Source organism: Uranotaenia lowii, chromosome 3 (genome assembly GCF_029784155.1).
Source record: "Uranotaenia lowii strain MFRU-FL chromosome 3, ASM2978415v1, whole genome shotgun sequence".
Classification (NCBI taxonomy): Eukaryota; Metazoa; Arthropoda; class Insecta; order Diptera; family Culicidae; genus Uranotaenia; species Uranotaenia lowii.
Window position 1 is genome coordinate 187,260,714 of NC_073693.1, and position 13,105 is coordinate 187,273,818.

At 35.1% G+C, this 13,105-nt stretch overlaps 1 protein-coding gene across 2 annotated transcripts in view; it reads right to left on the reverse strand.

Annotated features, from left to right (window-relative positions):
- The window catches only part of LOC129751742 (uncharacterized), a 184,954-nt gene that overhangs the window by 73,093 nt on the left and 98,756 nt on the right, over positions 1-13,105 (reverse strand). For both annotated transcript variants that reach the window (XM_055747422.1, XM_055747423.1), the window contains exon 2: positions 6,759-7,504. In XM_055747422.1, the coding sequence (XP_055603397.1) occupies positions 6,759-6,840 (82 nt within the window). In that variant the 5' untranslated portion in view covers positions 6,841-7,504. The remainder of the gene's footprint in view (positions 1-6,758; positions 7,505-13,105) is intronic.

The window sequence follows — 13,105 nt, forward strand, 5'->3', positions numbered from 1 at the left end:
AACTAAAATAAATCATATTAAAATTGGGGCAGAACGCCCACAGGACCACTGATTCCAAAATTACGATAACAATGCATGATTCTATCAAGCAAATTTCGTCCTTGTTCGACTGAAAAAAGTGCACCAATATTCGATTCGAAAAAGACATCAGCCGCTACGTTTGTCGCGATACCAGTCAACAAATTGAATTTCGTTGCCTACCTGAAGGCGTTTTACCAATCAGGATGTAGAAAAGGGTATTTTGATAAACGAAATTTTCGATAAGTTTGCCAAAGTTTGGTTGGTTTTCAAAAATACGATGAACATGTAACTAAACATTTGATGTTTCAATTGTAACATTTCGTATAACCATTATTCTTTTCTCACCACCCTTTCCATATGGTTTTAGTTTTTTTTTACAAAAATATAACCAAAATCGGGTTTTTATCATATTTTTTTTATGATAATACGTAAATCTGATCTCCGAATCATCGTAAACTTTCAATTTGGTTCTTAGATGATTGGTATCGCTGTAAATAGCGATTATGCTTAACTTGTGCGTCTACAGTTTTCCTTACTTGTTCTGTTGATCAGTAGCATCGGGATAGTAACACCTGGGGATTCTTAGGTCCGCTATCACTTAGAAGAGGTCACTTTCCAGTGGCTGTCCCCAGTGCAGCCAGTTTCCAACACAGCGTCTTCCCTTGGTCCCACTCAAGACTCTCGTTGAAGTTCGTATTTCGGTGACTAGGTTTCGTCGCCACGAGTTTCTGGGTCTGCCTCTTCTTCGATGTCCTTCGATGGATTCTAGTCAAGCGCTTCTCTGCAAATCTCGTTCTCATCTTTTCACAGCGTGTGCCCAATTTATCTCCACTTACCATTTACTCACCACTTACTGCTTTTAGGCGTTTTTTTTTTCTAATTCATTTATTTGTGCTGAACTCTGATTCAGTTTTTTTTAATCTTAAATGCTTTTGATACTTGTACGATGAAATTCGGTAAAACAATGAGTAAAAGACATCACTAGTTTACTTTTTTTTTAAGTGTGAACTTTATTAACCGACCTAAATTTTTTATGTAAAAATATCTTAGTGGAACAGATTTTGAGTTATGCTCCAATTATAAAAAATTGGCATAAAAAAAATTACTTGTACTTAGATTCAAATATGTCAGACTGTACACCCAAAATTCAGCCTCTGTGCCAATGGCGTGTAGTCAATTTCATAGCATCATTGGTACAAGAAGATAACGCGACCGGCACTGATTCGATTTGCGCCCACCGGCATTAACTTCCCAGCGCAACCGAATTGCGTATGTCTGAATGAAACAAAATAAAAACGTTTTCGCGTCCCTCCCCATCGCATCACAAGCCGAAGAAGGATGGAAATAAATACCGGCCAACACCAGGCAGCCAGCGAACCGAGCACTGTGCGTGTGAATGTAGCAAAAGCAACAACAAAAACTTCCTTCTAATTCAATCAACCGGCAAACACGGCTAAGCTGTGCGTGTGTATGCAGCAAAAGCAACAACAAAAACATTCCTTCAATTTACCGGCAAACAACACCGGCCAAGCTGCCCGGCTTTAGCAGCTGTGTATATGTAGCGTGTGTATGTAATAGCAGGCAGTAAGCAAAGCACAGTTCTCATTCAATGGGTTTCCCGTTCCTTCACTCCCGTTCCCTTTCCCGTTTCCATCTTAAGACAAAGGAATGCATTGAAAGGAGGCCAAACGCCGGGAAGCCGCCGTTGTACGTTTTTTTTTTGTGATTGATCGGTGGCAGAATGCCTATGACAAATATCCCTCTTCCTGTATGAAGCTCGAATAGTACACTGGTTAGAATGTCGGACTGGCAAGACGATACAATTGATGATGTGAGTTCGATTCTCACTACAGCGCTGTGGTTTTAATTTTTATATTCTTGTTTCTGGGATGAATTATCCAATAGGAAGGAAATCCCATAAAATGTTTTTCTTGTTTCGCTTGAATATAGTGGTCATCATTTTGGTTGGGAGCCGAGTCCTTATGCCAGTTACGGTTTTTCAAACATACCGTCTTCGGCACAGTGCACATTTCAGCGCATTATCGGCACAGAGATTTGCTAAATAGGCATTGGATTTTTGCAACCTCTTCTATGGGTGTATAATTTAATTTGAAATCACTTTTTTCAAATTAAATTATACAAATTATTTTAAATTAATTTACTATTGATCATCTGAGTTCATTTGTGAATGGTCAATAGTATTGGTAATATCACTGAATTTATGATAGAGAAAAATCAAATAAAGTAAAAATATTCATCGAAGTCGTTCTTGAACACAAAATCTGAACATTGTTAAAAAAAATTTGAGTTTTTTATTTGATTTTGTAAATAAGCTGAAAAAAAACCCGTACAAAATCCTGGAAAAACAATATCTGGGCATCCCGGCCAGATTAGGCTTATCTCAAATTCTTTATTTGATTTATGGGCAAGCCTGGATATATCAAGAAGATCTGGAATGAACGATAATCAAAAAATAAAAAAATATAAAAAGGTGTTTAACAGAAACTTTAACTTTTTGCTGATTGGGCAGCCTTTTCAATATGATTTTTAGATATTTTGTAAGTTATCCAAAATCTTTTTAAAAAATCTGTTATTGTATGTTATTGTTATGCATGCTATTGTATGAATTTTCAAAATAAATATTCGGCTTATTCGGCTGAATGCTTAGCTCAACTATTCGGTGAGATTAATATTCGGCTTAACTGTTTTTGGGCGGTATTCGGCGCCGAATTTTTGGGCGACCAAATATACGGTACATCTCTAATAAAATCCCATTTATGCTTGAGACTCAAGCAACCCTTCCCCATGGTCCGATCATGCTAAAATTGGGCATGTGACCTTCTGGTTAGAGTGTCCTACCCGGGATTTTCCGACTGGGAATTTCCGGGATTAAAAAAAAACGGGTTAATATCTGAATCCCGGAAAATGCGAAAAATTCCTGGAATTCTCGAAACCAATGAAATGTGCTAAATTATTCAAAACTGACACAAACTAAATTGAAAAAATGGATCACATTAAAATATGGCTTAAACCAATTTTTGTTCAAAAAACTGGTTAATACATTGAATTTAATAAAAAGTATTTTCTCGTTCGAAAACTTAGTGTAAAAGAGATCTTCTGCTGAATCAACTAGAAGCATATGGAATACGAGGCCTGGCCACTATATTTATGCGTATTTATCTTCAAAATCGTAAACAAGTTGTCAAGATTAATAACACTTCTAGCTCCCAACAGCCAATAACTGTAGGTGTTTCCCATGGAAGCAATCTAGGACCTCTGTTTTTCTGATATATGTCAATGATTTACCAAATCTTCCCCTAAGTGGTATTCCAAGACTTTTTGCGGATGACACGGTTCTTGAATCCTCGAATCAAAATGTAGAAACTACAATTCGTGAAATGAAAAACGATCTAGATGTTATTGATAAATATTTTCAAAACAATCTGCTCACATTGCATGCAGTTAAAACGAAACTAATCATTTTAAAAGAAATTAAAACTAGATTACCACCACACTCACCTCTGATTCACAGAATATTGTAATAGAAGAAGTTTCTAGGTTAAAATACTAAGGTGTTTATCTAGATAATCGTTTATCCTGGAAGTCACATATGAGGCCGTCAGAGCCAAAGGGGTATAAGTGACAAAATGATCAATTTTAAGTTAATGGTGCCAAACGATTCTTCATGTTTCAAACTATATTTGGTTATTTTTTCAGATTTTTGAATTTTATGTACATACCTTTACGTTCGAGAGCAAAATACAATTTTTCGAAAAATATATGGAAAATGACCAAACACAAAAACTTTAAAGCGTGTTTTCTCGAAATGAACTTTTATGCACTTATACCCCTTTGGCTCCAAGAGCCTCATATACAAAACCTTATAAAAAATTTGCTCCCATTTGTGGGATTATCCGTAAGTTTGCACACGTTATGCCTCAGCATGTTCTGCAAAAGCTTTATTACAGTTTTGTACACAGTCACTTAAGCCATCAGTGCCTGAGGACATACCAACATGTTTAACGAACACAAAAAACGAACACAAACACATACAGGATCTCAATGAAACATGATGTTTCCTCGAAGAGATTCCTTTTTTCTTAACTCTAAGCGTACATCTTTCGAGGATATGATGGCTAGTGATTGTCGTGATTTTACGAATCTCAATTCAGATATTCACTTAAACACGTCTGTCGCTCGCAAGAATAGATCAATGACTGACTTTGTTTTGTTTGTTTGTCAAGTGCTGCCAAAATAGCAAATGTTCTCATAGAAATTTATTTTATTTTATTCATCTACAGTGTTGCCGAATACAACTATTATTTTATTTTGTTCCTAATTAAATTTGATTTATTTTCTGTATATTCTTCATCTCATCCCTACATTCATTCTCACCTCTATTTTTAATTAAAACTTTTCACACATCAACATTTGTTTTTTTTTTCTTTAGTGCAAAATTTTATTTACCAAATATCCTCAATTTTTATTCCATATTCCACATCTTTATTCTCCATCCTACAAATTTTATTTCATTTCTGCTTATCCTTCATCACATTTCTATATTCCTTCTCAACTCTATTTTCAATAGAATCTTTAATTTACCGACTTTTGTTTATCTAAAATACAAAATTTTATATCCCAAATATCCCTCATCTCAATTCTACATTCCATTCTCTGCAAAAGCTTTTCAAATCTTTTTTTTTGCATATTCTTCATTTCATCCGAAAATATTCTTCACAAAAACCTTCCCAATATGTGCTTTCTCTGTCGCTCTGCTTTTATTTACCAGATTCCGTCTTCGTTCCACCGGAAGGCCAAATCAAAACAATCAGCAGCAGCAGCCTTAAATATCTGCGCTTTTCAGGGGCAATTCCGTTTTATTTTCACCGGAAGGCCAAATCAAAACAATCAGCAGCAGCAGCCTTAAATATCTGCGCTTTTCAGGGGCAATTCCGTCTTATTTCCACCGGAAGGCCAAATCAAAACAATCAGCAGCAGCAGCCTTAAATATCTGCGCTATTTGTGCTTATTCTACCAACCACGCCATTGTAGTGATTTTACGAATCTCAATTCAGAGATTCACTTAAACACGTCTGTCGCTCGCAAGAATAGATCAATGACTGACTTTGTTTTGTTTGTTTGTCAAGTGCTGCCAAAATAGCAAATGTTCTCATAGAAATTTATTTTATTTTATTCATCTACAGTGTTGCCGAATACAACTATTATTTTATTTTATTCCTAATTAAATTTGATTTATTTTCTGTATATTCTTCATCTCATCCCTACAGCTAGCATCTTCCAAATGCTAAAATCACCAACCCACTGAAAGTGTATTATGTATGCCGTGACCGGGATTCGATCTCATACCCCCTGGCTTAGAAGACTTGAAGGCTATCCTCTACGAAACGGGCGGTGATTATATATTTATGGTGCATTAAAGCGATTTGAAACTCCCCACTTTTTTTTTAAAAAAAAAAAGAAGGTTTCCAAAATGTATGTTATGGATATAATTGGTTCTTAGAGTCCAAAATGATATATTTTTCTTCTGAATGGATCGTGATCATTGGATATCATGAAATTACTTATATTTGTCCAATAACTAATGTTTTTTTCAGTAATTATCTGTAAAAAGCGCTTAAAGTACTGTATTTATCTAAAAATCAGAAAATTGCGCCTATAAGTATGCTATGGTTATAGGGTAATAACCTTTGGAATTCTCTTTGTCTGATGCTTACAAACTGTGAAATGAGAACTAATATGTCAAAAAGTAATTAACGAACCTTTTACCTTCGGATTTTACTAAATGTTTGCCTGGAGTCAGGGCACCATGAATTAAGGACCAAGTCTCCTTTAGTAAACGATCAAGTCTCCTGCAACTTAAAAAATATCACAATTTTCCTAGCCTCGCAAAAATGCTTCTAGTTTATTTACGAGTTCATGTATCGTTCTTATTTTTGGAGCATATAAATTTGAAGTTACACGCTATCAGAAAATGCAAAAGACGATGACTTGCAAAATTTTTCCAAAAAAGAAATGATGAAAATAAGAACAGGGGATCAAGTATCCCCTCAACTATTTTAATTGTTTTAGCTTTTCGTAGAATTACACTTTTTTAAAAAAAATCATCAAATCCAAATTTACGGTTTAATGAATGCTTGATCGAGCATTTATTCGGTGTAATGATTCTTATCTAATTCTGGTCGTTAGATGATTTTCTGACTATCATACGTCAAATGTTTCATGACGGTTGAACATCTTGATTCAGTAAGGAAAAAAACGTTGTAATAACATTTCAATGATGTAGCAATTTTCATCCTGTTCAGCAGAGAATCTCACTCTACAGCTTTGAGCGAATATGTTGAGGTAAATGTTTGAGTGTATGTCTGTACGGGTAATTCATGCATTCTTCAATCCAGTGAATTTGGAATCATGATAGATGTGGTAATTTGGTTATGGTTATGGAATGTTTTTTTTTTTTTTGTTTCGATTATAGTCGTTTTACCATCATTATGGCATTCGCGACCTTATCAACGTTGCAGTTGGCGGATCGTTATTGAAAAACTATCCGGTACAACTGCGTTCGATGTTTACTCTTGGGCTTGAACTCGCGGGCATCGGCTCAGGAGGCAACAGACTTGCCAACTGAGCTATATCACAAGCCCCTGGTTATGGAATGTGAGATTATATAGTTTCGAGAACGAAGATAAAACTGAGATCAAATGGTGTGCACGACTTACCTATCATCGTTGTGAGCAGAAAGACAATGGTCGCCAATGCGACATTGTTACACTGATGATGCAAGCAGCAAGACGATGTCATCACAAAATATTTTACCGCTACTACATTTTCCGTTTAAAAAACGAACGAATTTATCACAATCACTGGTGGCCCATATTTCTAGATATAAAAAGTTTTCACTCCCACATCATAACTTCTTTTATCCTTCAACGGCAGCATCTTACCACTGAAGAAAAACACGAAATTCTCGTCGGAGGCTGCGACAACGACGTCAGGATATAATGCTTCTTTCTTCATCTGTTGGCATCCTTCTTGAATGTGCCTGTCATCACGTTGCTTAGCGCCACCTGCCCTGCCCTGCCCTGTGCTCCCTCTTTTCCTTTGGCCAAGCGTTCCTTTCTTCTACTTCACTTTCTGTAATTGAATTTAGTATCTATAGAGTCCGCTTTAGTCGGTAAGTGTGCATCATCTTCACCGCACTCGACTGCTGCCGGCTTTGCATAGCATCTTGAATTTTCTATTTATTGTTCTCTATCGCATCGAAAACCACATCATAAGAGAGAGCTAGTTGCATAAATTTAGCGCCCAATTGTAAACTCCATCCTCATTCTCGTCCTCGCCCCATCACCTTTTAGTTATTGGGGAAGAGTCCACTTGTGTCGATGGTGCTTTATTGCTGAGCTCATATTTCGTGCCAGTTCATCCGTAGCTGGTTTTCCCGGGTCGTTTTATATTGTGATGATATCTATGGGAAAAAAAGTAGAACAAAAAAAAAAGGAAACCATGTTATGATTTAATCTTACAGCATCACATTTCCGGACGTTATGACCAGAGCGAGAAAAAGTGGCGGGCGAGGCGTGGTGTGGCTCCTGAGAAAGTGAAACGCTTATGGTTGTGCGATTTCGTGTCAAAGAGGGTAATGCCTCGTAAAGAAAAAGAATCTTCACGAAATGTAAATGCGCATCATTTGCCCATCAAAACGGCTAGGATGATTTGATCTTTCGTTGTCTTGTTATCAGAAGGACTTTTTAATGCTCCTTAGGACATGGCTTGGGATGTCGCAGTTCTTTTTTTTTTGTAGCTATAAGGCAAGAACTGAAAAATAACAATGTCAGATCAAGCGATTTTTGAAGAGGTTGGATTAATAGCAACGATATCGACCGCAGAGATGAATGATGAAGTGGTCATGGTTTATGCGTTAGAGGATAAAATTTTTCTCTAGCGCGTTGACAGTAGGAATATGTTCTGAGATCATCGTTTCAATAATTGTATGTACTTTAACCAATTTGTACGTTTATGAAAAATTTGTAAGTTCAATAGATAGATATAAAGGGTGTCCAACATCAAATTGTATAACAGAAAAAAAAATGCTGTAAAAAATACTCAGTTGATCGATTTTTATCAATCTTTCAGGCATTAAGTTCTTGGGTATAAAAGTGACATATCACTTCAGGGCATCTTTTAAATAGTGACACGAATAAAAATAGTTCAAATGGTGCAGAAGTCCTCCTCCAGTCTATCCTACAGCTTAGTTTTAACTAACCAAAGAACGCAAATTCATCGGAACAATGTTTAAGACGCAATTTTTACGGTGAGTTGGGTTTTGTTTAAAACCTACATCATGATTAGAAAATTTTATATTTATCCTAAATTTGATGACGCCACCAAATGTTTACAAACAACAGAGCAGCTATAAGACGAATTCAAAATAGTACTATAGTTGAAAATCGGTCCATTAATTTAGCAGATGGGGCCAAAACTGTAGACCGGTTTTTTGCGAATAGTGTTTTTGAACTAGAAGATTGCTAAAGTAACTTTTAAATGCTAATCATCAACCATTGGCAAATAGTTTTGGTCAAATTTTGTATGGAGTCGCAACGTAGTTCCCTGAGCGAAGTGTAGAGATTCCTAACCTTAAGATAACTAATAAAACAACAATTCGGTGCCTGATCTTTTTCTATCGAACTGCATGGAGTTAAATTGATGAAATTTCAGCAAAGTTGTCTGATAATATGATGTTCACATGGGCAAATTTTAATAATACTTTGTCAAGTGGTTTTTAGATAGCATCCAATAAAGTATTTTTTTAATATAATGTATACTTTGAACCACAATTTTTCCAAATCAAGGCTATTTTTTATTACGTTTTCAGTTTCTGAAGTTTGATCTTCAAAATAACTCATAATTTTGAATTTGTTCAAAGTTATAACAAATTTAGCCAGTTGTCCTCCTTCGGCACAAAAACAACATATTTGACTCTGTATCACTCTACCACCGTTTTTGTGTAATGGCACAATTCCAGATCCAACTTAAACAAAATTTAAACTTTGTGACACCTATTGCCGTGCTTTTCCAAGAAAACGGTCGCATTTGGAGGCAGTCTTTTTTGTATTTTTATTTGTATTTGTATGTATTTTCATTCATCGTGTCAATCGTTGTGAAAAACTGAGGCTTACAGGCTTTCAAACGTAGAAAACAGTTTTCAAAAGTTCAAACTATGGACTGAGTTATTAATGATAATAAGCAAAAATTTATTGTTGGTCAAAGATACTCCGGTGATCAAAGTTACTCCGGTTTACGGTAATTTGCAGTTTCCAGATCGTTGGCCTCCTCAAAAGCTAATAAAAATTCAATTTTATCTTCTTCTTTCTCTCCGGAAAATACAGGCGAGACTTGTCAATAAAGAATTTCTGGTTTGAACCCTACCATGTGACCGCTAATGAGTTTGTTTTGCAGCCCATTTCGAAATTTTTCAAAATATCTCCCACAAGCAGTCCAAATATTTTGCGCACGATTTGACCACCGTATTTTGTTTTGCCCACCGATAAGGCAGCTTTTCTACTTTGTAGAATTGAAGTCAGGCCTAGCTATAAGTCAGCTAGACCAGTGGTCGGCAACCTTTTGAGTCGAAAGAGCCAAAAACCTCAATTTTTTTAAATTTTAGTTTTGAAAGAGTCACATTTAAGTTTTATTGTTTTTGGGTTTAAAAAAAATTAAAATACATGAATAATGAATAAACATTTAGTTTTACGAAAAATGCTTTGAACCCAATAGAGTTTTTTCCTAACTCTTGGATTTATCTTTTAAATCTGTTTCTGATTACCATTAAGTACATAGATTTTCTTCTGGAACATCAACTCTTCTAACATGGTTTGACTGTATATCAATTTTAATACCTTGGGGAATATCGAGCCAAGAAAGTTTTAAGTGCATATTAAGCAAAAATAAATATTTGCATGATGTTAAAGTGAATTATCAGAACATATTTACAAAAGCAGAATGTTTATAAATTCTTCGGCAAAAAAAGCTTTAAAAATAACATAGTAAAGGGAAATATTTTTTTTGTAATTAGTAAGCTTTTTAAGACATTCCCCATTATCTTTTCCAAAATTAAGAAGTATGATGAAAAAATTCAACTAAAATTTATGTAGTCGAAAATTTCAATCTTCATAAATTATGACAACTGGTGGAATTTAAAATCCCTGACCTCAAGCAAACGTGTCTGGAAAATTCAAAAATATCATTTTATGTCAGATGTGGTTCTTCAGTATTGTGCGTCCAATTGAATGAAAAATGCCATTCGATACGTTGTATATTATTCATCAATGCTTGCGAAGCTTAGATAATTGGAAAAAAATGTGGAAATTTTAAAAACTTTCAAAGACTCAAAGGTTTACATTTTTTTTTTTCAATACATACAATTTTATTAAAAAAAAACTGCTTTGGGTGATAACGTCAAAACATGTGATTAAATTTTCAAAAAGATTTTCAGAATTGCAATTGTTATTCTTTCTGAATGCTGATTCAAGTTTGAAAAGCTGTGAAACTTTAATTTGTAATTCTCAGTTCTAAGTTTTGGTACTTTGTTTTTGAATTTTATGTGTCTATTCACTTTTTTTAACTCGTTATTTATTGAGAAGGCTTTCCATATTTTTTTTGTACGTATCTAGATCGGGCATTGAGTTTCTAAATTTAAAACTCAAAACCGGTTGATATCCGAGCAAATCCAGCCAAAATCTACGTATTTTCCAAAAAAGGCAAAAAAGGCTCCATGAAAAGCAAGCGAGGTTTTTGACTCTACGCTTAATTTAAATTCGCAATCAAATTTTGATGATTGAGTAAGGTTATTCAAGAGTAACCAACTTGACTTAGAACTGATGACAAAACCTCGAAAACTAATCCCAGGTTCAGAATTCTGCTACAGTTTTGCGAAATTTTCCCACTTGTTGATTCCAACTCAGTACTTTATATTAAACTAGCTGATCCCGTACGAACTTCGTTTCGCTTTAAATCATTGGTAGGTACGTCAAAATGAGTTTAGAAAATGATTTCGAAACATTCTTTCGACAATTTTGGGGAAAAAAATTCAACAGTGTTTAAAGTCGCTACTATTACTATTACTTGAAATTCGAATTAAACGGTTGATTGGCATTTTATTAAAATTTATGTGAGAGTGTTTTTTCTTCTCGATCGGTTGCAAAATCTAGACATTATGGCAGAAACATGTACTATTTGTTTGTGTGCACGACTCTTTTGCTTGACCTTCACACTTAAATTAGTATCAATTAACTGCCTCCAACAAAATTATTGCACAAAACACTGAACTTTCAATGAAACCCTCTTTTTCTGTCCCATGGCCCGAAAATCGATAATTGAAACCAATTTTAAGTTCCTCAAAACTCCCTTGTGCCATTTTTTCTTTTCGAATTATATGTAAAATAACGTCAGGAACTTGAAAACAGTGAACAGTGAATATAGACGCCACTTTCGCCGACCCTTGACACGGAACATGCTACCTGGAGTCAATTGCTCTTAGTTTATAACCCTCATCTGAACATTTTCATCTCAATCCGATGCATGATCACGACAATATCGCGAAAACAGTGAGCAACTAACATGGACGGCCTTTTTTTGACCACGATTCACCTGAAATCAAATATCTTTTCTGTTGAACTCCCATGTGCCAATTTTCATTAAAATTCTATGCTCAATCAAAAAAATATCGTAAAAACAGTGAACAGATAATAACCCCTTTTGCCGACCCCTGAGTCAAGATTTGAAACCTGAAAGCAAAACAGCGTCCCTCAAAACTCCTATGCGGAAATTTTCATCTCAATCCAATGTAGAATAACGTCAAAATCGCAAAAACATTAAAGTTGGGTATGGACGACTCCTTCAGCCGACTTCTGATCCGCAATTCGAAACTTGAAATCGATTGCTCGTCTTTCAAAACACTCATGTGCAAATTTTCATCACAATCCGGTGTATAATAACACCAATATCCCAAAACATTAATCAGTGAATATGGACGAACCCTGACCCTAAATTTGATAACTGTAATCGATTGCTCGTCTCTCGAAATACTCATGTGCAAATTGTCATCACAATCCAATGTAAAATAAAGCCAATATTGCAAAAACATTAATCAGTGGATATGGACGACCCCTTTTGCCGACCTCAAACCCTACATTTGATAACTGTAATCGAATGCTCGTCTCTCAAAACACTCATGTGCAAATTTTCATCACAATCCGATGTAAAATAACGCCAATATCGCAAAAACATTAATCAGTGAATATGGACGAACCCTTTGGCCAACCCCTGACCCTAAATTTGATAACTGTAATCGATTGTTCGTCTCTCAAAACACCCATGTGCAAATTTTCATCACAATCCGATGTATAATAACGCCAATATTGCAAAAACATAAATCAGTGGATATGGACGACCCCTTTGGCCGACCCCTATTCCTAAATTTGATAACTGTAATCGATTGCTCGTCTCTCAAAACACTCATGTGCACATTTTCATCACAATCCGGTGTATAATAACGCCAATATCGCAAAAACATTAATCAGTTGATATGGACGACCCCTTTGGCCGACTCCTGACCCTAAATTTGATAACTGTAATCGATTGCTTGTCTCTCAAAACACTCATGTGCAAATTTTCATCACAATCCGACGGAAAATAACGTCAATAACGTGAAAACAATATTTGTCTTGTATGGACGACCCCCTTCAGAAGGGGTCGTCCAAAAATCTAAAAACATTTTTCATCATTCCTGGTCCTAATGAGCATCCATGCCAAATTTCAGATCTCTAGCTCTTAAGACGGCTGAGTCTATAGAGGACAAACAAACAAACAAACAAACAAACAAACATACAGATAATTGCTTTTTATATATATATAGATTTTTAATGAGTTGAAATTCATTCAGAAAATTCTGGTTCCATACTGTCAAAATAATTATATTTTTGTTATCATATTTTAGATTCCTAGTTTAGTTTTTTTTTTGAAATTTGAATAATTATTTTAAATAGGTTTTTAGCTAATGTTTTGAAAT